Genomic DNA, 26,905 nt, shown 5'->3' on the forward strand with positions numbered 1-26,905 from the left:
AAACAGGTTTCAATCCAGCTGTGATCCAAACCCAGATGTGCTACAGAGGTCAGAGGTCAACAGCAGCAGTTTAGACCCAGGAGACATACAGCCTCGACTTCACATTTATGAACTTCAACTTTAGTCCATATCAAAAGGTAGATACTGAAACATTTGACTGTTTAAAGTACCGTTTGATTATTAAAATGTTTCGTTGTTTATTATTCCTTTTTTTTTTATTGTTGCAGAACTTAAATTGTTGCGTCAACTTTTCCCGCCACCAGCAGCTGACTCAGCAGAAAGTATCCGAACACCTGGAGGTATCGACCAATCAAATCACATGAAATAGACGCATGGTCCCCTCAGCGCAGCGAGGACCGGTTCAGAACCGGTTCAGAACCTCCACAACCAACTGGACCTCCGGTTCTTCAGCCGTCTAAAAGGTTTTCAAAACAGTTAAACTCTTCATCCCGACGGGTTCTCCGTTCTCATGAAACTTTACAAACCTTAAAAATGAAGAAATCCTGAGTTGTAGTCAAGGCTAATACGCTGGACACGGTGCATCTTTTACTTTGAAAAGCGTCGGCAGGATGTTGAAACCTGAACCTGCCTGTGAGCAGCGTGGAGGCGGAGCCAGGAAAGGGTTAACGGGCTTTTTAGGGTTTTCTCTGAATGGAGGGGACATAAACACACAGAGTCCATTCATCAGGACAGAGGAAGACGAGGGGGGGGGGGGGGACGCAGGAATTCCACTGAAGAGCACATGACCCCTGAGCAAGGCACTTACCCCCCCCCCTCCTCTGAGGCCGGGCCCCTCGTTACTCCTCCTCCTCCTCCTTAGCTTTCTTCCTCAAGGCCAGAAAATCCAGAGCAGAATATCCACCGAGACAGGAGACGTTTGTCTGTTTCACTCGGTTCCGCCCGGGGGGGCCAGAACCGGGACAAGAACCGGACCAGAACCGGGCCATGGGGGCCAGAACCGGACCAGAACCGGGCCCCCGGGCGTCCCTGCCATCCTGAGTTCCGTGGATAACCGGCACCAGGCTCAGCTCTCGTGAGCTCACCGCCGACCCAGACGGGCCGAAGGCGACGAGGTCGTCAACACCAAGCATCACGTTTCCAGACTATTTTTATCTGTCTTGGCCCCGCCCACTCCAGATTTACTGAGCTCAACCTTTTACGTAACACACTCGTGCCCCCCTCCCCTCCCCCCCCTGTGCCCCCCCCCCTGCCCCCCCCCTCCTCGTGCCCCCCCCCCCCTCCTCCTCCTCGTCCCCCCCCCCCCCCTCCTCGTCACCCCCCCCCCCCCCCCCCCTGGAAGCCGGTTGGTTCCTGCAGAGCGTTGCATCACCCGTCAGACTGCTGACAGTCGATTATGGAAAAGATTCAACGCTGGAGGAATTATTAGGACGTCGGTGTATATTGGCAAGTGTTTCCTGAAACAAGTGCCACACATGTACAGCTTGAAGCATTTTGTTTTTGTTGTTGTTTTTTTATTAATATTTTTTGCCAAGTGCTCAAATTAGTCACATTCTATGATTGACAGGGCCCGTCTCCGGACCCAAAGTACACCGACAGATCGAAACAAGTGTGACGGGAAGTCATGAAGAAACATACCGCTTTATCTTCAAAAATATAGAAACACATCGTACTGAAAAACAAAAATCTAAAAAATGATACAGCCATGTTCCACGAAGTATACACTTCCCTGGTGTCCGGTATGTACATGTCCGTCAGCAGTCTGCAGGGTCGTCACGGCAACGGAGGCTTCAGCACCAGACGCCGACAGCCCGCCGGGTCTCTGCGGTACCGAGCGCTCTGGATAGAAGTACACGAGCGGCGGACCGAAGGACGGAGACGTGCTGTCCCGGAGACGTGCTGTCCCTCAGCAGCGGTCAGACGTCCAGATCAGTTTAAACTGGGAGGATTTCTTTGAAAACGTTTTCATGTTGTTTTAAACACTAAACAGATCCATAATTTGTAGTATTTGTGTTTCTGGGTTTATTTCACTGTTAATTATTTGCATCTGTCTTCGCTGCTAGTAGAAATATCTGCCGCCAGGAGACGGTTGGTTTTTGTAAATTTTGGCACGGTTTAGTTTTAAATACGGATAAAGTCTCCGCCCCTCTGTTGTTGTTGTTGTTGTTGTTGTTGTTGTGATGAAGCGTTATTCCAGTAAAAGACCCGGTGCTGAAATACATTCCTGCTGGATGGGTTCGGTGGTCTCGGCCCACCGTGACGTCCCCGTACGTCTGGTCCGTCATGTCCTGCTGTGGTCGCTTTACATTTTAAGGGTCCCTCTCCCTTTTTGACCTTTATGTCCCCGGCCAAGATGGTGGCGATCTCCCCCTGCATGAAGGCCCAGGGCACGTTGGATCCGACCAGCGGGCAGCGCTCCCCGCTGGGGCAGTACACCTCGCCGGTGGCGCCCTGCTGCTTGATGCTCTCCCGGGAGCACGGGAAGCAGAACTTGTGGGACGGCACCGACGGACACTGGACGAAGTGAGTGTCCTCCAGCCGCTCGCGGCACAGAGTGCAGCACAGCGGGACGCTGCCGGGCGGCACCGAGGAGTCCGGACCGCTCTGCGCGGGCGGCGGCCCGTGGGGGTCCACGCCGCCAGGCCCGTGCGGAGCCAGGCCGGCGCTGACGGGCCCCTCCCTCTGGGCCAGCCTCCTCTGAGAGGCCGAGGAGGGCGACAGCGGGCTGCCGCTGTTCCTCCGCGCCCCCGCCGTGGTGAGTGGACCTGGTTGCCGTCCTTCGGCGAGCCCGTGCCGCCGGCGTTGTCGGTGGCCAGGATGAGCGCCGCCATGGGGGACTGGCCGTTCTGCGCCGCGGCGGCCTCGGGGGGCGTGGTCCGGGAGTGGGGGGAGATGTTGGAGGAGGGGGGCGGCCGAGAAGCCCGGCAGGGCGGTGGGGGGCATCTTCAGGACCTCGGAGGGAGAGGGGGAGCCACGGGGGGCCCTCGCAGCCGTTCATCTTGACCGCGCTGCCCTCGCCGTCTGGCTCCGGGGACGCCTTTCTCTTCCCGGGGCGGGGGTGCTTCCCCCGGTCTGAGAGGAAGAGGAGGAGGAGGAGGAGGAGGAAGAGGAAGAGGAGCGTTAACAAACACAAACACCAGCTCCACCACGCTGCTCTGACAAGAATGAAACGGGACATTTCTCAACAGGAGGTGAATAAAGCTCCTTCTGCTGCTGGGAGGTGAACGGGTCCGAGTCCAGCTGGATCACCGGGTCAGACCCGGCACCGACCCGACCCGGAGAACAAACACTGTCCCACGGACAAATACAAGGTGACGCCTCCTTGTTGTGCGTTTGAGCCGATTCCTGAACCCGGAGGAGCCCGGTCCCATATTTAAAGTGGACCTCGTCCTCCCGGTGGAAACCTGCCGGACATAGAAGCTACAACACTCATCCACCGGTTCTGGTTGGAGGACAACAAGGTTTACACATGATCTCAGTTCCTGTTTTCATGGCGGCGTGCTCGGGTGAACGTCCTGCAGACCGGGACAAAACGAGCCGTACCTGGTTTGGAGGACGCGCCGGTCTCGTAGGCCATGACCCGCTGCATGGCGGCGTGCTCCTTCTTGAAGCGGCCGTCGAAGGTGTGCAGCGCCATCAGGTCCCTCACCGTCTTGCCTTTGCCCATCCAGTCCTTGTGGCTGTCCGACAGCTCCGACAGGCTGTCCGGCCTGTGTTTGTCTTTCAGCTCCTCCGACCGCTTGCCGTGCTCCCCGGGGCCGGGCGCGGCCAGAGCCCCGGACAGACCCGCGGGAGCCGGGCGGCCGTTCAGCGGATGGACGGCCGGTATGCCGCCGTTCACCAGCGGGCACCAGGTTGGGGGGAACCGCGCTAGTCCTGCGGGGGTTCGGGCTTTGACGGTTGAGCTCCGGGGGCTCGTCGGGTTTCGGGAACCCGTTCGGCACGGAGAGGCCGTTCGCCGGCCTGCCCGCCTGGTACTCCGGTCCCAGCCGGGGCGGCCGGTCGGACAGCGGGTAGCGGTCCAGAGGCTGCGGCGGACGGGAGCCCGGATCTCCGGCCGAGTGGTTGGTGTCCTTCCCGTGCTGGGGCTTCCCGGGGCCCGGAGAGCGACCCTCCTGGAAGCCGTGTGCCCTCTTCAGCTGCCGGGCAGTCTCGATCACAAACTCGATCCGGTCGGCGCCCTCGTAGTTCACACATCCGCGGCACACGGGCTCGCTGAAGTCCCAGATCATCGCCCACGGCATGCGGGGCAAGTCGCACAGATAGCAGGACTGCCTTCTGGAGGCAGCGGCCGCCGCGGAGGACATGTTGGAACCCGGAGCGGAGGCGACACTCTCCAAAATGTCCGTCGGTCGGTTTCCGTCGCGGCGGTGAGAAATATCCGCGAGTCCGAGCGAGCGGGAGTCTTCCGGTCACAGAGTCGCGTCGCGGCGCCACGAGCTCACCCAGCTGCGTCCGTCGCCTCGCGCGCCTCCGTCTGAGCTCGCGCTTACAACTCGGCTGAGCTCTCGACGTGGAGCCGTGACGTCAGCGCCGACACTTGGCTCGCGCTCCGGGGTTCTGCTCACGAGGCGCTCCGACCAGCCTCGGGCGCGTGCTCGCCGCTGCTCTCCCTTTATCCGGAGCTGACACGCGAAGATTGTGTTGTCACGAGAGGCGTCACTCCGTGTGTATATTAGTGCGACCTGCTGCCGGCCAGCAGTCTGTCAACGTGCGGAATGAATCCAAGAATAAATAAAACACGATGAAAAAGGATGCATAGAAAAAAACAAGAACAAAAAACCTTTCTCTTTCAAAAAGATAAAATAGTACAAACAGAAACTGATTTTTTTTTGTTTTTTTTGTAATACAAGATAATACAAAATTATAATGATACGAAAAATAACAAACAGAATTTATAGACTCGGACGTAAAAATAAAGATAAATAAAACGTGCCAGTAATAGACCATAATAAAACAAAACATGACTGACAGATTGTACAAACCCTCAATAATATGAGACATCACTTAAATTATAATTACTGGGGTTATAAAGTTGATTTGAAATCGATAAAATGAAACTACACAGCCAAGTAATAAAGTAATAATAACCCTAAATCTGTAGTTTTTATTGACACAGGTCCGGTTTGTTTGTCCCGCTTCCATCTGCGGGTGTTTATATTTTAATAAAATAAAATAGCCATTTCCCCGACTTTGTAAAGCGGTGCTGGTTCAGCCATAAATTTAAGTTCGTAAAGAGACAAATACAAACATTATACTATGTTTTCGTATAATAAAAGAAAATACTTACATTAAATTGTTGGGATTGATACGTTCATTTATTTTCAATACACACGGCCTGTTACAGCATCATTGTCTGGAGGAGAAGTTGTTCTGTAATGATGTAATTTGGCCCGAATAATTTTAATCGGCTTTATTAGAAGGTATGTTCTTGTGGTTCAGATGGGACACCTGAAAATGGAGTCAGAGTGAGAGCTCTCCTCCTCAGACATCTTTGCTCACAGGGAACCGAAGAGCTTTTCTAAATACCAAACCCGAGCAGCGAGTTCAGCTGACAGCCCGCAGAGACTCTGGAGACAACACAAGCTCGAACCACACACTTTATTTTGGAAGACATATTACACATTTGCCTTATTTTACTTTTGTAAAGCCTCATTTTGCACCAAAACCACTGAGAACACGTGACAAAATAAAATATAATAATACATATTAATAAAATACATTCTACACTATGTGTGAAAATGTAAAAACTATAAAACGTGAAGTGTGCAGATTCAAAGCAACCAGTGTTGAAGCTGCCCCTCCTGGGAGCTCCTAAATCCTCCTGATGCATCCCAGTCCGGTCCCTCTGCCAGGGCGCACTGACGTCATCAGGCGAGCAGCCAATCCCAGAATTTAGTTCTTGTTACCAGGCAAACTGTAAACGTCTCCTCACTGCTGCCACCGAGCTGACGACACGTTGTGGGAGCTGCACACTCACACAGCATCACCGCCACTCATCCTGCTGGTCAACAGGCTTCATGTCACACATATGTGGGTCAGTCCGAACACCTGTCACACGCGCACGGAAAGAAGATGGCTGAGCACACTTTAGAAACTCTGGAGTCCAAAACGTGTCAAATCCAAATCTGTTCCTTTTTACTTAAAATACAAACAAAACGTGATGCAGCCATGAACAACGACACGAACACCAGTCAGGGTTGTTTTCATGACTTAAAGCAGCACGAGGTAACTTATTTTTAACCTAAAATTAACTGTTATGAAGCCTCCAGTTCAGATTCTGCAGGAAGTGACCATATTTGGACGAGCTGGGGGAGGAGCCAGCGGTGGATCTGACCGATCTGATTGGAAACCTGACGCTACTACGTCCCGCCCACCGATAGCTGTAACCTGACTGCACCACAGGCCTGTCAATCAAACAGACACGCCCCCCAAAACAGGTCTTCTTGAATCTTCTTTTCTAATGAATGAGGGATTATTTTCAGATGGACCTCCAGAAAACTAATAAGAAGGAGTGACTTTAGCTAACAACACCGAGATAACTGATGGACACATTTTATTCACTTTGGATTTGATGACAGAAGTTGAATGGGAGTCTATGGAGCCGGAGGCTTTTTGGAGCCGACCTCTAGTGGCACTCGCTGGTATTGCAGCTGAAGACACTTCTGGATCAGAACCATTTTTTCCACTTTTATTTACAGTCCATGTCAATGACACAAGGACTGCATCTAGCCACCATGCTAACACCTTGTCATCTCAGAGAGTCCAGAAGCATTAAAGTTTTTAATATTTCTTTGTCCTCATGGTGGCGCCATGAGAGGGTCATTACCACACGATTCATCCTCTTGGAAGCATGAATGTCATGTGAGTCCGGGTTTGTCCTCGGTCTCCATGTTGTTTTCCATATTTACCAGCGCTGGGCTGATTTAGATTCATGACTTTGATTTCAGATTTTTGTCTTCTCTATGCTGCTGTGACGAGTAAATTTCCCCACTGTGGGATTAATAAAGTCAAATATAATCTAATGACGGAGGTCAGACGTACTTCTGCTGGAGACGTCGTGAAGTGAACCGCTTTGTCAGCGCTCTCCGTCTGCACCGACAGACAGCATTAATTAACAAAAGCTTATAAATATGATAAAATGATTTCAAAGGTCTTTTCATGAAACATGGTGTTTGGAGTCGATCCCACTGGGACTGCACAGGCTAATCTGTTCCCATGTTTGAGTTCGGGGCCAAGTTCTGATTGTTTGGACCGCTGACAGACGCCTCCGATTGAGGCGAGATAAAACAGGACTTTGTTTTGTTTCTTCATGCGTTCCTCTTCATCAAAGCCAGAGCTCTGTGTACAGCGACGCTTGATTTACCAAACACACTGTTTCAAAATTAAAGCGGCTTTAACACATCAAAACCAGAACTACAAAGCTGTTTGCTCAATTATTAAGAGGCTCCGTCGCCGCTGAGGCTTCGTGAGCGCCGACGCCTCCCGACCGTCGGAGAACACCAACACATCCTCCGTCTGGCTCAAACACCACCACAGGTTTCATGGCAGCAGACTCCTCATGTCTGCTGCCACTTGTTGACTGTTGTATAAATTCAGTCTCTCCACAATTTCATGGAGTTTTTTTGTGACTGTTGTGATCAAAAATGTTAGATTTTTCCCTGTTTTTTTTATTTATTAAGTTTTTAGTGAGTTTTTGCTGTAAAATTGCAGGAATAAGAAAAAATAACAATCTTTTAAGCACTACCTGATAATTCATGATATGTAATCACTTCCTTTGATAATAATCCTGCTGCACATCACAGAAATATTTTAGTTCTAATCTTTTTTAATTTATTTATTGAAAGAACCGTGGAGATAAAAGCTCCTAAAAGGTCCTAAAAACTGCTAAAAGCTCCTAAGAGCTTTGTTTCCAGAACAGACCGTCTGTGACTGGAATATAGAAACAAGGACTACATCAGCTGTCAAAATAAGAGCTTTAGATGCTGTTTAATTCATGTTCATTCAACACATAGACCTGCTGGATGAAACAAACAAAGAGACGTCTCTGACAACTGGACGTGTGGAGAAAACTCATTTAACATCCAGTAATATGGAATCACTTCCTTTGATCACAAACATTTAATCATCATTTTAATGTGAAGAACACATTTCCCACAAACCCCGTCACTTCCTGTTTCTCCTCTCGTTCCTGTTTCTCCGTGAACAGAGTTTTATTTGGAGATGAAAACAGGAGCAGAGACTTTCTGGTTGGAAATGAGGAGTTATTGTTGGTAATAAAGAGAGTTTAGTTTGAAAAGATTTACTTTATGTTTTAATACTTTCAGATTCTGATGACGACGTTTTTTGTGGAAACATTTTGGGAATTTTAAGAAATTGCAAATTCGTGAGATTGGATGTGGATTCTGAAAAAGTTTTAATTTACACTCTCAGTGTTTAATGTCAGTGACTTTACTCACTTGCTGCTTTGTGTTTTTGCATCCTGTCATATGAACATTGAAGTAGAGCTGCTGCTCCTCAGAGGAGGAACTCTTTCATGACTCTGATCTGTTTAAGAGTTCATAAACCATCAATGTGCTGGTTTTCCGTATTGAGGCTTCAATGAACTCTGCAGCTTCCATGTAACTCCAGCAGGCTCTTTCTTCTGCTCTCCTTATTGTCCAGATATTAATGAAGTGCTTCCTGTTTACTGAGACGCTCCAGCTGCACGGCCGATAACACCTCTGTTTACCATTTCAACACACATCTCCATCTCATTGACATGCAGCTGCAGCCTCCTCTCAGAGCTGGCCGGGCCTCTCCTGCCTGGAAACATCCCCATCAGAGGGAACCATCCCCATCAGAGGGAACCATCCCCGTCAGAGGGAACCATCCCCATCAGAGGGAACCATCCCCATCAGAGGGAACCATCCCCGTCAGAGGGAACCATCACATTCAGAGGGAACATCCCCATCAGAGGGAACCATCCCCATCAGAGGGAACCATCCCCGTCAGAGGGAACCATCACATTCAGAGGGAACATCCCCATCAGAGGGAACCATTACATTCAGAGGGAATCATCCCCATCAGAGGGAACCATCACATTCAGAGGGAACATCCCCATCAGAGGGAACCATTACATTCAGAGGGAATCATCCCCATCAGAGGGAACCATCCCCATCAGAGGGAACCATCCCCGTCAGAGGGAACCATTACCATCGGAGGGAACCATTACATTCAGAGGGAATCATCCCCATCAGAGGGAACCATGACCATCGGAGAGAACCATCCTCATCAGAGGGAACCATTACCATCAGAGGGAATCATCCACGTCAGAGGGAACCATCCCCATCAGATGGAACTATCCCCATCAGATGGAACCAATCCCATCAAAAGGAACCATCCCCGTCAGAGGGAACCATCCCCTGTGCAGAGCCAGACTCTGATCCAGAGATAGACCTCTCCCTGGATTCACCACATCACGTGCAGTGAAGAAAAACAGAAATGTTTGGAAGTGCAGCTGTTATTGTGACGAGCAGCGGAACGTCTGAGGCTGAGAAGTTCTCCATGTTTGGTTTCAGGTCCCATCCACCAGTGTTGAAGCAGCCGACCTGAAGGTTCCTTACTCCGTGTTTTCAGACCGCAGGAACTATTTCAGTGTTCATAGAGCGATGGGAGGAACTTCTATCTTTCTGCGTGTCCTCACCAGGGGAACTTAGAACCTTTTAGGTTCCTAGAACTACGTTTTGTGGGACTTTTTTAGCTCCTCCCTCTCCCCGTTACCATGGGAACTGTGGTGACAGCACAGGAGCACAGACAACCTGCGGGTTTAAAACACAGTAAGATAACAGTGAACTACAGCTACAAACGAAGCCTTTTAGAACAGCAGAACAAAGTTTCAACACAATCCTGAGAAATGAAGCGACAACAAAGTCCAGTTTATGAAGTCTGTTCACGTCGGAGGAAACGCAGCGAGACTCGATTCAACAAAGAGACGTGAAAGTCTCCGTTGACGATGTGATGATGTTTGAAGCTCTGCAGCTTGTTGTTGATCGCTAGAACCTCAGAACCACAGAACCCCAGAACCTCAGAACCCCAGAACATCAGAACCTCAGAACCTCAGAACCCCAGAACATCAGAACCTCAGAACCCCAGAACCTCAGAACCCCAGAACATCAGAACCTCAGACCCTCGGAACCTCAGAACCCCAGAAGCTCAGAACCCCAGAGCCTCAGAACTTGAGAACATCAGAACATCAGAACCTCAGAACCCCAGAACCTCAGAACCTCAGAACCCCAGAACATTAGAACCTCAGATTCTCATAACCCCAGAACCTCAGAACCCCAGAACCTCCAAACCTCCAAACCCCAGGCCCTCCGAACCTCCGAACCCCAGAACCTCAGAACCTCAGATTCTCTTAACCCCAGAACCTCAGACCCTCAGAACCTCAGAACTTCAGAACCTCAGAACCTCAGAACCCCAGAGCCTCAGAACTTCAGAACATCAGTACTTCAGAACCCCAGAACCTCCGAACCTCAGATCCCCAGAACCTCAGAACCCCAGAACCTCAGAACCCCAGAAGCCCAGAACCTCAGAACCCCAGAACCTCAGAACCTCAGAACCTCAGAATCCCAGCACCCCAGAACCTCAGAATCCCAGAACATCAGAACCTCAGAACCCCAGAACCTCAGAACGTCAGAACCTCAGAACATCAGAACCTCAGATTCTCATAACCCCAGAACCTCAGAACCCCAGAACCTCAGAACTTCACAACCTCAGAACCCCAGAACCTCAGAACCCCAGACCCTCAGAACCCCAGAACCTCAGAACATCAGAACCTCAGATTCTCATAACCTCAGAACCTCAGAACCCCAGAACCTCACAACCTCAGAACCCCAGAACCTCAGAACCCCAGACCCTCAGAACCCCAGACCCTCAGAACTTTAGAACCCCAGAACCTCCGAACCTCAGATCCCCAGAACCTCAGAACCCCAGAAGCTCAGAACCCCAGAACCTCAGAACCCCAGAACCTCAGAACCTCAGAACCCCAGAACCCCAAAGCCTCAGAACTTCAGAACATCAGAATGTCAGAACCCCAGAACCTCAGAACCCCAGAACATCAGAACCTCCGATTCTCATAACCCCAGAACCTCGGAACCCCAGAACCGCCGAACCTCAGAAACCCAGAACCTCAGAACACCAGAACCTCAGAACCTCAGAATCCCAGAACCTCAGAACCACAGAACACCAGAACCCCAGACCCTCAGAACCTCAGAACTTTAGAACCCCAGAACTCCAGACACTCAGAACCTCAGAACCTCAGAACCCCAGAACCTCAGAACCTCAGAACCCCAGAACCTCAGAACCACAGAACCCCAGAACCCCAGACCCTCAGAACCTCAGAACTTTAGAACCCCAGAACTCCAGACACTCAGAACCTCAGAACCCCAGAACCTCAGAACCCCAGAACCTCAGAACCTCGAACCTCAGAACCTCAGAACACCAGAACCCCAGACCCTCAAACCCCAGAACCTCAGAACTCCAGAACCCCAGAACCTCAAACCCCAGAACCTCAGAACCTCAGAACCTGCCACCTGAGGGCATTGAACTCACACCTCCTGTCAGCGTCATGTGTTCCTGCGTTGTCGCGTTGCAGCCGAGCAGAAAGAGAGAAAACAACAACTGCATCTTTTCGGTTGGTTTGTTGAATCCGAGATGATACTAAAATAAACTCTAAGTTCCAGGACGTTGTTCAGTGAAGATAAAGACAGACTGACAGTGTTGTTCAGAGGGACGGACTTGGTTATCTCCTGAACTACGAGGGAAGTCATGTCGTGGAAAACGTTTAGATTTAAAGGGCGCTGAGCTGGATCACAGCGAGAGGACGGCTGGATGCATTCAGACCGGATTGGGTCTGAGCTGCCGTCTCTACATCTCACTACTGAAGGCACACACGTCTTTGTTGTCACTGCAGGAGGCGCCATGTTGGACGCCAGGTTGGAGGCCATGTCGGACACCATGTTGGACGCCATGTTGGAGGCCATGTTGGACACCATGTTGGACACCATGTTGGACACCATGTTGGACGCCATGTTGGAGGCCATGTTGGACACCATGTTGGACACCATGTTGGACGCCATGTTGGAGGCCATGTTGGACACCATGTTGGACACCATGTTGGACGCCATGTTGGAGGCCATGTTGGACACCATGTTGGACGCCATGTTGGACACCATGCTGGACGCCATGTTGGACGTCATGTTGGACACCATGTTGAATGCCATGTTGGACACCATGTTGGACGCCATGTTGGACACCATGTTGGAGGCCATGTTGGACAGCAGGACGCTGCTGTGTCACCGCAGGACACAGCGGCATTCATAAAACGGACGGCCAAGTCAAATAAAAGCTGAAAAAACAGTCGTGGACGCCTTCGTCTGGAGTCGGTGCGGCAGTGATGTCACCGAGGGCGACAAGAGGAGACAAGAGAAAAACAAGCCCCCCCCCCCACTTCCCCTCCCCCTCTGTCCTAATCCTCTTTGCAGGCCTGCAGGGAAAGGTCGGCCGGCTGCCAAGACAAGGGCTACAAGGGCTACTGGGAAAACGTGGCGGCTGCCAAGTGGGAGCGGCGGCGGTACCCAGAGAAGCCCCGCCCACATGGCCTCACTCTTTTATTTACACTCTAACTCTCGGTCTCTCTCCGTCACACACTTATGCTCTCTGTGTTTCTGACTCCCCCCGCGGCTCCATGCCGGCGGCCTGCTGCCAAACATTCATCTGTTGCTATGGCAGCAACGGGAGGGAAAGAGGAGCAGAACATCGGAGCATGCCAAGAATAATGAGTCACTCCTGGAGCCAGATGTGCCACATCTGCAGCCATCCTGGGGATTCTCCGTGTGTGTGTGTGTGTGTGTGTGTGTGTGTGTGTGTGTGTGTGTGTGTGTGTGTGTGTGTGAGTGTGTGTGTGTGTGTGTGTGTGTGTGTGTGTGTGTGTGTGTGTGTGTGTGTGTGTGTGTGTGTGTGTGAGTGTGTGTGTGTGTGTGTGTGTGTGTGTGTGTGTGTGTGTGTGTGTGTGTGTGTGTGAGTGTGTGTGTGTGTGTGTGTGTGTGAGTGTGTGTGTGTCGGAGTGGGGGGTGCCAGTTTTGGAGGGAGGGGTCACACTCAGAGGAGGGGGGGGGGGGGGGGGGGGGGGGGGTTCAGTTTAACCTGTATTTCCAAATAAAGCAGCTCCTCCACCGGGGAAATGATCGGAATTTCCCTGGAAGAAAGCGTGTTGAAAAAAAGCGTGAGGTTAAAAAGCAGATGGGAGACGGTGCCTGGGAAGAGGCCTCGTTACCGTGCCGACACGACCATAATGATGGTGGAGCGCAGCCGTCCGGCAGCTCGGAGCCGAGCCAGACCCTCTCGTCAGGAAAATGTTTCCAGACCGCAGACGGTTTAAGAGGCAGGAGACGAAGACAAATAAAGACTGCAGGCTGTTTCAGATGAGAACGTGGTGAACGAGTCACAACAACCTGCAGGACGATCTCTCCTCCTTCCTCTTTCCTTCTTCCTCCTTCCTCCTTCCTCCTTCCTCCTTCCTCGCTCTTCACTCTTTCCGACAGCGTCTGCAGGGACCGACTGCTAAACTCATCAGCAGGGGAGCGTTCCAGTTTCACTGCGTTTTTAACAACCTAGTCTCACCTTCATCTTCTTCCTCTTCCTCCTCCTCTTCCTCCTCCTCCTCCTCATGCTCCTCCTCCTCCTCCTCCTCCTCTTCTCTGGCCTCCTGGTTGGACTTTTTCAGGTGCAGAATGCTGCTTTCCCCAAAATAACATCAGCGCCACACGGCAGAGTTCAACCGTGATGTAACCGAAGCCCCCGAAGCAGGAAGCTGACGTCTGACGTAACGTCCCGCCCGACCGCAGGTCCGTCCCGTGGACATCAAACGCTGTCTCCACCAGGGTTGGCTGAGAGACAGATGGGAGTTCCTCTACAGTTTACACAGTAAACATCCTTCAAAGCAGCAGAATAAGAGGCTCGCTGCTTTTGAGGATTCATCCGATCCATCGGCCTCACGAAGACAAACACACCTGACAAACACACCTCAGGTGTGTTCACAGGATCGGGGGGCGCAAGGTTCTGCCAGGAAAAAATGGCTTCGTACAAACAGTAAAAAATACAACTTGGTCCTTAAAATGTAGAACTATTATTTTTTCTTTTTTAAATATTTGTGATTTGCCAACAGTTTGTTGGAGTTCACAGGATCAGCTGTTCACAGGTGACAGGACGACACAATAACACAAAAAGAACTGAACTCACAAATGAACTCAGGTGAAACGGCAACATGGAGGGCGTCTAGAAGCCTAAGAGGCTAACAGTTTATCAAGCTAACAGGCTAACAGTTTATCAAGCTAACAGAGGCTAACAGTTTATCATGCTAACAAAACTACAATATATCTGAACATCCAACCAGACATGAACCTCCATGACCTCTGACCTTTCTAGAAACGTCAGCAAACAAGTCACACCTGTTGAACTGGAGGGGGGATCCGACGGGATCCTTTGGTCAAGATCCCGCTGCAGAGACAACAAAGGACATGTCTTGGGGCGTGGCCTGGTGGAGTTAGTCACAGACTGCAATGGGGGTCGATGAGGTTCGAATGCAGGACGTTTTTCTTTAGTTGTTTGTCTTTTTGTTTCCGAACCCCGACCTCATCTTTTACCTAAAAGTTTAATTTCCCAATAAATCACACGGCTCTTCGCAGGTAGTAAGTTTGTTTTTTTTCCTACAAGAAAACGTGTAACTTTCACACCGAGGCAGCACAAAGCGTGGCTATCTCACGTTTTGCTGTGATACTAGCAGGAATCAAATTCCTGTTGGAAACCCTCAAAATGGCATTTTTATCTTCAAAACTGACTCATAACTAAAAAACATGTGGTTCAATCTCTTTTGAACAGTCTAAGCCAGTCTAAACCAGTCAAAACTAATCTAAACCAGTCTAAACCAGTTTAAACCAGCCTAAAGCAGTCTCAATCAGTCTAAACCAGTCTAAACCAGTGTAAACCACTCTAAACCAGCCTAAACCACTCTAAACCAGCCTAAAGCAGTCTCAATCAGTCTAAACCAGTCTAAACCAGTGTAAACCACTCTAAACCAGCCTAAACCACTCTAAACCAGCCTAAAGCAGTCTCAATCAGTCTAAACCAGTCTAAACCAGCTTAAACCAGTCTAAACCAGTCTAAACTAGCCTAAACCAGTCTAAACCAGCCTAAACCAGCCTAAACCATCCTAAACCAGCCTAAACCAGCCTAAACAGTCTAAACTAGCCTAAACCAGTCTAAACCAGCCTAAACAAGCCTAAACCATCCTAAACCAGTCTAAACCAGCCTAAACCAGTCTAAACTAGCCTAAACCAGTACAAACCAGTCTAAACCAGTCTAAACCAGTCTAAACCAGCCTAAACCAGTCTAAACTAGCCTAAACCAGTACAAACCAGTCTAAACCAGTCTAAACCAGTCTAAATGAGCAGCCCATCAGCGCATGATTGAAACAGAAAAAAGGAAAGCTCAGCCCACATGTGGTCGTTTTATTTCCCTTGTCTGTTTCATTTTGGGACGACAAGCTCATAAAGCAGCGACGACCCCGGTTCCTCCTCGAGTCCTCGAGCCACAGGAAGCACTTTTATGATGTCTAGCGCATGAATCCACAGACCTTCAGATTTTCAGACTTTTCCACCCCGACTCGGTCTGGTTTTACCGTTACGTCCACTGGAGATGTTGGAACACAAAGATCAGAGCAGCTCAGAGGTTCATGTGATTGTAGTCATTGGAAGCAGGTGTATGTGTGTGTGTGTGTGTGTGTGTGTGTGTGTGTGTGTGTGTGTGTGTGTGTGTGTGTGTGTGTGTGTGTGTGTGTGTGCCCTTGACCAGACAGATAAGCCGGTGTCATGTGATTACTCAGCTCTTGTGCAACCTCATGACTCAGTGCTCTAATTAGAGATGATTCTCATTCAGCGTTAGAAACTTCCTCCATCCTGTTTCTTGACATGTTTTTCTGTACGGGAACAAGTTAATAGAATAAAACATGTCGCATACCAGTGAAAGTAAAGCTTGAACTAATGTTCAATGTAATGCAGATTCCTACATCGATCTTTGAAACACTTAAAAGAGAAAAATATTCTTCCTGAACAGATCTTAGTTTGATCTGATTGAAACACTGCCAATAAAACGGAACATGTGCTGGAAGTCTGCATTTTTCAGTTAAACACATGAAGCAGCTGAGCTGCATTTATGCTGCATAACAGGAGAGCAGGTCTGCTGGGACTCAGTCACACGGGATGATGACGGACTGAAGGATGGAACTCGCTGCAGAAGAACTTCAGATGAAAACAAGATGAAAAGTAAAAGGAAGCAGCGGGTTCATCGCAGGGTGTTGTCCCTCGATGAAAGAGACAGAAAGTAGGACAGTGAGGTGAATGGAGACAGGATTAGTGTTTACAGCTTGAGATGAGAGGGTAGATGAGGAGGAGGAGGAGGAGGGGGAGGAGGAGGAGGAGGGTGTCCTCTCCCTGTATTGTCACAGCAGCGCTGGCGTCGAGCCTCAGCGTCATCTCACTTCACAGGATATCAAGTGGTGGTTCGATTACGTAACCTCTGATCTCATCGCAGAGCTGCGTGTCACAGCGAGGACGAGGACCAATCAGACTGCTGACTCAGCAGAGGAACCATGTGACCTCATGGGCCACGAAGAGTTAGTTTAAAACATGCCGTAAACCAGCACCAGGACCGTAAACCAGCACCAAGACCGTAAACCAGCACCGGGACCGTAAACCAGAAACAAAACTGTAAAACAGCACCAGGACCGTAAACCAGAAACAAGACTGTAAACCAGAAACAAGACCGTAAACCAGCACCGGGACCGTAAACCAGAAACAAGACTGTAAAACAGCACCAGGACCGTAAACCAGCACCAAGACCGTAAACCAGAAACAAGACTGTAAACCAGAAACAAGACCGTAAACCAGCACCGGGACCGTAAACCAGAAACAAGACTGTAAAACAGCACCAGGACCGTAAACCAGCACCAAGACCGTAAACCAGAAACAAGACTGTAAACCAGAAACAAGACCGTAAACCAGCACCGGGACCGTAAACCAGAAACAAGACTGTAAAACAGCACCAGGACCGTAAACCAGCACCAAGACCGTAAACCAGCACCAAGACCGTAAACCAGAAACAAGACTGTAAAACAGCACCAGGACCGTAAACCAGCACCAAGACTGTAAACCAGAAACAAGACTGTAAACCAGAAACAAGACCGTAAACCAGCACCAGGACCGTAAACCAGCACCAAGACCGTAAACCAGCACCAGGACCGTAAACCAGCACCGGGACCATAAACCAGAAACAAGACTGTAAAACAGCACCAGGACCGTAAACCAGAAACAAGACTGTAAACCAGCACCAGGACCGTAAACCAGCACCAGGACCGTAAACCAGCACCAAGACCGTAAACCAGCACCAAGACCGTAAACCAGAAACAAGACTGTAAACCAGCACCAATACCGTAAACCAGCACCAAGACCATAAACCAGCACCGGGACCGTAAACCAGAAACAAGACTGTAAAACAGCACCAGGACCGTAAACCAGCACCAAGACCGTAAACCAGAAACAAGACCGTAAACCAGCACCAGGACCATAAACCATAAACAAGACTGTAAACCAGAAACAAGACTGTAAACCAGAAACAAGAATGTAAACCAGCACCAAGACCGTAAACCAGAAACAAGACCGTAAACCAGCACCAAGACCGTAAACCAGTACCAGGACCGTAAACCAGAAACAAGACCGTAAACCAGCACCAAGACCATAAACCAGCACCAAGACCGTAAACCAGTACCAGGACCGTAAACCAGAAACAAGACCGTAAACCAGCTCCAAGACCGTAAACCAGCACCAAGACCTTAACCAGCACCAAGACCGTAAACCAGCACCAAGACCGTAAACCAGTACCAGGACCGTAAACCAGAAACAAGACTGTAAACCAGCACCAAGACCGTAAACCAGCACCAAGACCGTAAACCAGTACCAGGACCGTAAACCAGCTCCAAGACCGTAAACCAGCACCAAGACCATAAACCAGCACCAAGACCGTAAACCAGAAACAAGACTGTAAACCAGAAACAAGACCGGAAACCAGCACCAGGACCGGAAACCAGAAACAAGACCGGAAACCAGCACCAAGACCATAAACCAGCACCAAGACCGTAAACCAGTACCAGGACCGTAAACCAGAAACAAGACCGTAAACCAGCACCAAGACCGTAAACCAGCACCAAGACCGTAAACCAGTACCAGGACTGTAAACCAGAAACAAGACTGTAAACCAGCACCAAGACCGTAAACCAGCACCAAGACCGTAAACCAGTACCAGGACCGTAAACCAGAAACAAGACCGTAAACCAGCACCAAGACCGTAAACCAGCACCAAGACCATAAACCAGCACCAAGACCGTAAACCAGAAACAAGACTGTAAACCAGAAGCAAGACCGTAAACCAGCACCAAGACCATAAACCAGCACCAAGACCGTAAACCAGAAACAAGACCGTAAACCAGCACCAAGACCATAAACCAGCACCAAGACCGTAAACCAGAAACAAGACCGTAAACCAGCACCAATACCGTAAACCAGCACCAAGACCGTAAACCAGGACCGGGACCGTAAACCAGCACCAAGACCGTAAACCAGCACCAAGACCGTAAACCAGAAACAACACCGTAAACCAGCACCAGGACCATAAACCAGAAACAAGATTGTAAACCAGAAACAAGACCGTAAACCAGCACCAAGACCATAAACCAGCACCAAGACCGTAAACCAGAAACAAGACCGTAAACCAGCACCAAGACCATAAACCAGCACCAAGACCGTAAACCAGAAACAAGACCGTAAACCAGCACCAATACCGTAAACCAGCACCAAGACCGTAAACCAGGACCAAGACCGTAAACCAGCACCAAGACCGTAAACCAGCACCAGGACCATAAACCAGAAACAAGACCGTAAACCAGCACCAATACCGTAAACCAGCACCAAGACCGTAAACCAGCACCAAGACCGTAAACCAGCACCAAGACCGTAAACCAGCACCAAGACCGTAAACCAGGACCAAGACCGTAAACCAGCACCAAGACCATAAACCAGCACCAAGACCGTAAACCAGAAACAAGACCGTAAACCAGCACCAATACCGTAAACCAGCACCAAGACCGTAAACCAGCACCAAGACCGTAAACCAGCACCAAGACCGTAAACCAGCACCAGGACCATAAACCAGAAACAAGATTGTAAACCAGAAACAAGACTGTAAACCAGAAACAAGAATGTAAACCAGCACCAAGACCGTAAACCAGCACCAGGACCGTAAACCAGAAACAAGACTGTAAACCAGAAACAAGAATGTAAACCAGCACCAAGACCGTAAACCAGCACCAGGACCGTAAACCAGAAACAAGACTGTAAACCAGCACCAGGACCGTAAACCAGCACCAGGACCGTAAACCAGCACCAAGACCGTCAACCAACACCAGGACGTGCAGAATGTGGTTGGACGTTGTTCTGCTGAAATAAACAAGACCTTCCCTGAAAGAGACGTTGTCTGGATGGCAGCATATGTTGCTCCAAAACCTGAATATATCATTCAGCATTAATGCTTCCTTCCAGATGTTCAAGCTACCCATGCCATGTGCACTAATGCATCCTGTACCATCACAGATGCTGGCTTTAGAACTGAGCTGATAACAAGCTGGATGGTCCCTCTCCTCTTTAACCTGGAGGATGCAGCGTCCATGATTTCCAAACAGAATCTCAGATTGTGATCCATCAGACCTCAGGACAGTTGTCCACTTCACCTCAGTCCATCTTCAATGATCTCGGTCCAGAGAAGGCGGCGGTGTTTCTGGATCATGTTTCTATCTGGTTTCTTTGGAGAGTTTTAACATCATTTGTGGACGCAGCGATGAACTGTGTTCACAGACGATGGTTTTCACAAGTGTTCCTGAGCCCATGCAGTGATTTCCACTCCAGAATAGTGTGTTTTTAATGCAGTGCTGCCTGAGGGCCCGAAGATCACCACCATCCAATATTGGTTTCCAGCCTTGTCCCTTGTGTTCAGAGATTTCTCCAGATTCTCTGAATCTTTTAATGATATTATGAACCGTAGACGATGAAATCCACTAATTCTTTGTAGTTTTACGTTGAGGAACATTATTCTTAGATTGTTGAACTATTTTCCAACACAGTCTTTCAGAGTGGTGAACCTCTCCCCATCTTCACTGCTGAGAGACTCTGCCTCTCTGAAATCATCTTTTATACCCAATCATGTTACTGATCTGTTGCCATGGTAACCTGGTTAGTTGTCACTGTTTACACAACTTTTCCATCTTTTATTGATCCTGTCATAACTTTATTGAGACGTGTTGCTGCCATCAAATTCAAAATGAGCAGATGTTTTTTTTTATAAAAACAATAACATTTCTCAGTTTCAACATTTGATGTTATCTTTGGTCTATTTTCAATTAAATGAGTTGATGTGATTTGTAAATCATTGTGTTCTGTTTTCATTTACATTTTAAACAGTGTATATTTTGGACATGGGGTTGTACAAGATCCTTTGAATATATTAATTTGGGCTTGAGGGAATAATTCTGCACAACGTTTAAAAATTCAGACATTTTACACACTAAATTATCGATCAACTTTGTAAACAAGTATTGACAATGAAACAAACTGTTGGTTACTGTCGTCCTATAATGGATCATTTCCACTGCTCAAGGTTTTCTGTGTGATTATTACGTGAAAGAGAAAAATTTAAGCAATTTGGAAAAACTTGACAAAGAAGAGGCTTCATATAAATTTTAAAGCATTAAGGCCGTGGAGATTTTGTCACAGGTACAAAAATATGAGATAAGGCTATGAGACAGAGGATAGAGGACATGTCCCAGTGGTACTGATGTCCAACACGCTTGCTGTTAATGGAACTATGGAGAGAGAAGTGATGGGAAGTTAGTATTATTATAAGTATTGTGATCCAGCCTTGAAAGGTTTGGACGAGCAGTTTATGTCTTTGGCTCTACTTGAGCCTGAAATGTCCGTCACAGAGAAGCTCTTGTTGTAATCATGCTTCAGTCCGGCTGTCCTTCCATCGTCTCACATCGTTCCCTCTTTCCGATGCTGAGCTGGACCTGAGCTCCACGTCGGTTTTATTTTGTTCTTTTTTTGGCCTCAGCAACAGGATCCCTCTGAGAGAAGCCAAGCAGCCGCTTCACATGGTGTCAGATCTCGGCCATATTGGATCCGAATGGGAACGGCAGTGTTGGTTTACGCTCCTTCCGTCAATAGCGGGGGGGACAATGGGAGCGGGACAGGCGAGAGGCCCGGGTCGCCCTGGATACACAGAGGCGAGACAGACAGAGCATTGAAGGGGATGAGGATCCATCAGAAACCAGCGCGGGCTAATGTGGGAGTCTCAGGTTCAGTGTCTGGAGACGAGGCTTCTGGTTGGTAACAGTAGACAGAAGCTTTGTGGAACATGCAGCGTCTTTATGCTTCAGAACAAACTGCTGCAGTGTAGCGCTGCACATCAAACTGGACCAAAAGAAGCTCGCTGTCTCGGGACGTGAAGCTGACTGACCTGATTCGACCGGACGTCTGCAGTTGAAATGCAGGTAAACTGCAGCAGAAAAAATGGGCTGGAAATAGAGCAGCAACCGGAAAACATTGTCCATCAACGTAATAAAGAAATAAGATGATCCTGAACACGTCAGCAGAATGTTCACTTTTGCATCGAAATATCCAATCTTGCTGAAAAGCCCCGATTTCAGGGACCACCACATTTTTCTAGGTGTTTCGTGTCTGTTTAGAAACAAGGTGATGGAAGGATCAAGTCTTCATTAGTTGTTTAAACCACCGACGGGAGTCTGGATGTGAACCCTGGTCTCTGCACACACTCCATCCCACAACTACTTACTACAGGGGCAGTTCATGCATGCCATCTGCAGAGTGGACATTGAGGCGCAGTTGTCTGCTGAGAGTTGATGCTGGGTTTTTTTTCTAACAACCCCTTTTTGTTGAAAATTTATTTTGAGATCATATTAATTTTCTCTTCAGTACTGCAGTCAACCAAAGATGGCATGAATTACCTGCGCAGCTCTACTACGAGAAAATGAATCTTAACAAAAAACACCTGACAAAAAAGCATTGAGCCTAGAGTGCCAGCTATCACATATTACTACAACAGCTAGAATTCTCCATTAAGCAGTAAATGCTTAAAGGAGAAGAAGCATTGCCTGAATAAAACCCAGCCAGCTATCGCGTTTTCCATCATAATGGAATCAAACAACTACTCGATATATAAAGATAAAGGACTGTGAGAAATACGTGGATGGATCAATAAGCTGCTGTTGACTCGTACCGATGCTCATGACTCATCGTTTGATCAAAGTAAGGAGCGCTGGGTTTGGGTCAAACTCTGTAAACGGTCAACAGAGACCGTTGAAATGTCCAGAAAGTCTCCGGCGATGAAGCGACGAGCCGGGTGAGGTGTTCTGATGACATCATGTTTCAGGGGGGGCGGAGCTTCACCTTCCGAAACCAAAGAAGGCGTCAGGTCAGGAGACACCAGGTGGGTTTTCTTTGTGTCACCGTGAATCCGTCCCCCAGAGTCAGACTGTCAACACCGAGTTCCACCGGGACCTTCTGAGGCGTCTTATGGAAAACATTAGCTGCGGACCACCTGGACTGTGTTGCCATGGCAACAGGCTTCTCCAACGTGACAACACGCCGGCTCACAGCGTGTTGAAAACGGGCAAGTTTCTCTCGAACCTCCAGATTAGGATTCCTGCTGCTTCTTTCTGTTCCTCAATAATTTGTAACAAACTTTGATGTGAGATCTCTGCTGAAGTTTCAGGTGCGTAAAACGTCGCAGACGCACCTGAAACAGTGCTCAGAAAAAGAGTGTGGAACTCAGGTGCTGATTTTGATCAAGTGCCAAAATCTGTACGATTTCCTCATGTAGGTACACCTTCATCCTGCTCCGTGCACATCGCGCTGCAGGACCAGCTCTGGACTCACTGATATGTTCTGTGACAGACTGTTGACCCCAGACGACGAGGCAACGACCCAGCGAGGCCGTGAACTCTTCCAGGACAGGTCTGAATCCAAATTCATCACAGTCCATCTGCAGTTGTTGAGATATTTCACATCTAAAACCACAGTTAACCACACATACGGTCACACTGGACAAACGTTCATCATCTGGGGATAATGAATGTGGCTACAATGTTTCATGGGAATTCATCCGATATTTGGAGAGAAATTTCAGTCTGGACCAAAAAGGATATTAAGATCATGGTGCTAACATCAAGCGGTTGTGACAGGATGTCATCATTCTGGGTCGGTTGGTGTCGACAGACCTTGAGATGAAGTCACACCGTGTGTGACATGTAAAAACTCCTCCTTTGATATTTGCACCCGATGATGTCGTTCGCATGTCGCCGAGGAAACGCACCAGAACACATCTTTACTTTTATAGACCTTTCTAGCACAAACATGTACCTGAGGAGTTCAATCTGCTACCGCAACACCTAACGGTTCACGTTCTCATAAGATCTGACGGTTCGTCCGGTCCAGAGGTTACTGAGCGGCGGGTCGGGGAGTTGAAAGGTTTATGTTCGCCCCCCGTGACTTTCAGTTAGTCCGAAGCTTGAGTTGCTTCAGGAAAGGCATTTCGTAAAACAACCGATGCTGCCCTGAGTGCTCCGAGATGAGCTCCTGGCAGCTGAAGTAGGAATAATATGAATGCTGATGTTTCAGCAAACAGCCAAAACGCAGTTGGTTGAAATCTTCAGCAAGTCCACGTCCCTCCAACCGTCCAAACATCAGTGTTTTCTGTGTTTGCAGTGAATTCAGAAGATCTGAGCTCAAACAAAGGTCTCTGTGGGGAAAACGGAAACGAGCAAAGAAGTGGTAATGACTTCTTATTCAACTGCCTTTTCCTGTAATTGTCCTCTATTGTTTAGAGACTGAAACTTTTGATTGAAGAGATGAAGGTGTGGAGGAGCAGCTGGTCACCTGCTGTCACCGTCGCAATGGCAGGAAATCCACCATAAACACCGGCTGTGTTCAGAGAGTGCTCGTCATCCCAGAGGACCTCGAACTGGTTGGAAAGGCTTTTTTCCAGATGCTTTTTTTGTTTGAAACAAACCATTCATCTCCACAACAATGAGGTCACCCTCTCTTCTGGCCCTCAAGACAGGAATCTCCAAACAAAGTTCAGTTCGTTGGTGTTTGGCTGCAGCGTTGTGTGTGTGCACTGGTGTGTGAACAGCTATGGAGGGACATGAATGGAAGTTTGTGAAGTGGCGGGTGGCGGCCTCCACCTCCTGTAACGGGACATCAGCTGAGAGGATGTGAAGAAAGTGTGGCTCAGTGTGGGAACGACTGACAGGATGTCTAACTCTCCACGTTTTAAACCGCTTTCAGAAACATCTTTCTAGTTGTTTTATTGACCTTTGAAACCAATGGATGAAAACTATGACAAAAACGTCTAAGAAGCAAATCTTCATGAAGAAAATAAGACAAAAAAAACCCAAAATAAACATGAAAACTTTGATAACTGCAACTGTGTTTTTGTCTCAAGCTTGGCCTCTAAAAAAACATCTTCAGACTCAGAGAGCTTTATTTTAGTGTTAGGAAACCAGATTTCTTTGATCTGTCACCGACCACCGAATTAATAATAACCACTTCCCCGTTCCAGTTAAATGTCATGGAAATAAAATCAGAATGGGAGGATTTGAAAACATGTGAATCCACATTTAATTGAAAATAAACCAAAGACAGCATATCAAATGTTAAAACTGAGATATTATTTTTTTCAATCAAAAGAAACTTTGCTCACTTTGAATTTAATGCCAAAAACAAGTATTAAAGAAGTTGGGACAGGGTCAACAAAAGACTGGAAAAGTTGCAGGTTAAAACTCTCCAAAGAAGAAACCAGATAGAAACATGATCCAGAAACACCGCCGCCTTCTCTGGACCGAGATCATTGAAGATGGACTGAGGTGAAGTGGACAACTGTCCTGAGGTCTGATGGATCACAATCTGAGATTCTGTTTGGAAATCATGGACGCTGCATCCTCCAGGTTAAAGAGGAGAGGGACCATCCAGCTTGTTATCAGCTCAGTTCTAAAGCCAGCATCTGTGATGGTACAGGGATGCATTAGTGCACATGGCATGGGTAGCTTGAACATCTGGAAGGAAGCATTAATGCTGAATGATATATTCAGGTTTTGGAGCAACATATGCTGCCATCCAGACAACGTCTCTTTCAGGGAAGGTCTTGTTTATTTCAGCAGAACAACGTCCAACCACATTCTGCACGTATTCCAACAGCATGGTTCTCTAGTAGAAGAGTCCGCTGATAAACTGGCCTCCTGCAGTCCAGACCTGTCAATCACTGAAAACATCTGGAGCATCAGGACATGAACAATACAACAAAGGAGACCCTGAACTGTTGAGCAGCTGAAATCCTCTATCAGGCAAGAATGGGACCACATTTCACTTTCAAAACTCCAGAAACTGGTCTCCTCAGTTCCCCAACGTTTCCAGAGTGTTGTTAAAAGAAGAGGTGATGCAGCTCAGTGGTGAACATGATCCTGGAACAACTTTATAGAGACGTGCTGCTGACATCAGATTCAAAATGAGAAATTATTTTTTATAAAACAATAAAATTTCTCAGTTTCAACGTCTGATATGTTGTCTTTGGTCTATTTTTAAATTAAATATGAGTTGACATGATTTGCTAATTATCCCAACTTTTTTGGAAACAGGATTTTAAATCACAGACCTCAGCAGCTAGCATCTCCAGGCTAGTCATGAACATTACTGAGGAATATTTAAGCCCACACTGTTCATATCCAACAATAAGACGGCAAAAGGAGTAAAAAAGGTAAAAAGCTCCACCTGTCTGACGAGCCGGAGTGTCAGTGGAAGGATGAAGACGAGGAGTCGTCTCGTGGACTGATGAGGAGGACAGGCTTGCTGGTTTGAATATAGAGATGAGCTCTCATACATTTGGTGTCGTAAGTCGTGGAACATTTTGGACTTGACATTTGTAAATTGAAATGATGTGAGTAGAGCATAACAACAGGACCAGATGGAAAGTTGATCATGAAACGATGCAGTAATATTTAAATAAGTTGCCCTTTCTGACCACGTTGACGATATTGTTTTTTGGACAGATCAGTAGAAACGGTCCTCTAAACCTTCCACGTGTGACCCACTTGGCCTGCGTGGAGGAACAAAGCTGCAGTTTCCACTGAGTCCTGCTGACCGCTTCAACTTCCAACATGTTTGTTTCAATGGAAGAAACTTGTGACTCATGTCATTTTTTCCAGTGTTCATCTCTAACTGGAATCCAGCATCAGAAGAACGAGGTCGAACAGAACAAACGCCCACAGAAACAAACTGTTCACACCAAAACACAGCTGGAGAAACATCCTGGCACCTCCCACTGAAAACTGCATTCTGGGAAATGGAGGAAACCCTGAGCAGAAGTGACTTTAGGAAGTGACTCATATGAGCTGGAAGTAACTCCGACCGTCAGTAATGTCCGGTGGTGCTGCAGCTCCACCATCCTCCACGACGACGGTGAACTACGCTCCCGGCGCTCAGAATCACAATCTGGTTCTTTTTACTTTCAGTACGTTCTGCAGATACTCTTAGAACCGATGTCCTGTTGCCTGTAGTGTATAACTGGGACATGCTACTTCATCATAACAATGCGTCTTGAAGTTTGACCCACTTTGTCGTAACCGCCGCGATTCAAAGTGCGACATTTGGAGTGAAAAGAAAAAGGATGTGATTTAGAACGAGTATGCATCTTAAAATTGCTTCTTCTTCTTCTTCTTCCTTTTGTGGGCGGA

At 48.2% G+C, this 26,905-nt stretch overlaps 1 protein-coding gene across 1 annotated transcript; it reads right to left on the bottom strand.

Annotated features, from left to right (window-relative positions):
- Window positions 1-1,450: 1,450 nt before the first annotated feature.
- Window positions 1,451-4,551, bottom strand: irf2bp2b (interferon regulatory factor 2 binding protein 2b). The gene is given in 6 exon segments (XM_069167694.1): window positions 1,451-2,715; window positions 2,718-2,864; window positions 2,866-2,925; window positions 2,927-3,030; window positions 3,502-3,805; window positions 3,807-4,551. Coding segments are annotated over 6 exon segments (1,710 nt in total). The 5' UTR covers window positions 4,266-4,551; the 3' UTR covers window positions 1,451-2,079.
- Window positions 4,552-26,905: the final 22,354 nt, after the last annotated feature.

The sequence above is a fragment of the Embiotoca jacksoni genome, unplaced genomic scaffold, assembly GCF_022577435.1.
Source record: "Embiotoca jacksoni isolate LCO1_2020_lvr unplaced genomic scaffold, fEmbJac1.0.p SCAF_4, whole genome shotgun sequence".
Classification (NCBI taxonomy): domain Eukaryota; kingdom Metazoa; phylum Chordata; class Actinopteri; family Embiotocidae; genus Embiotoca; species Embiotoca jacksoni.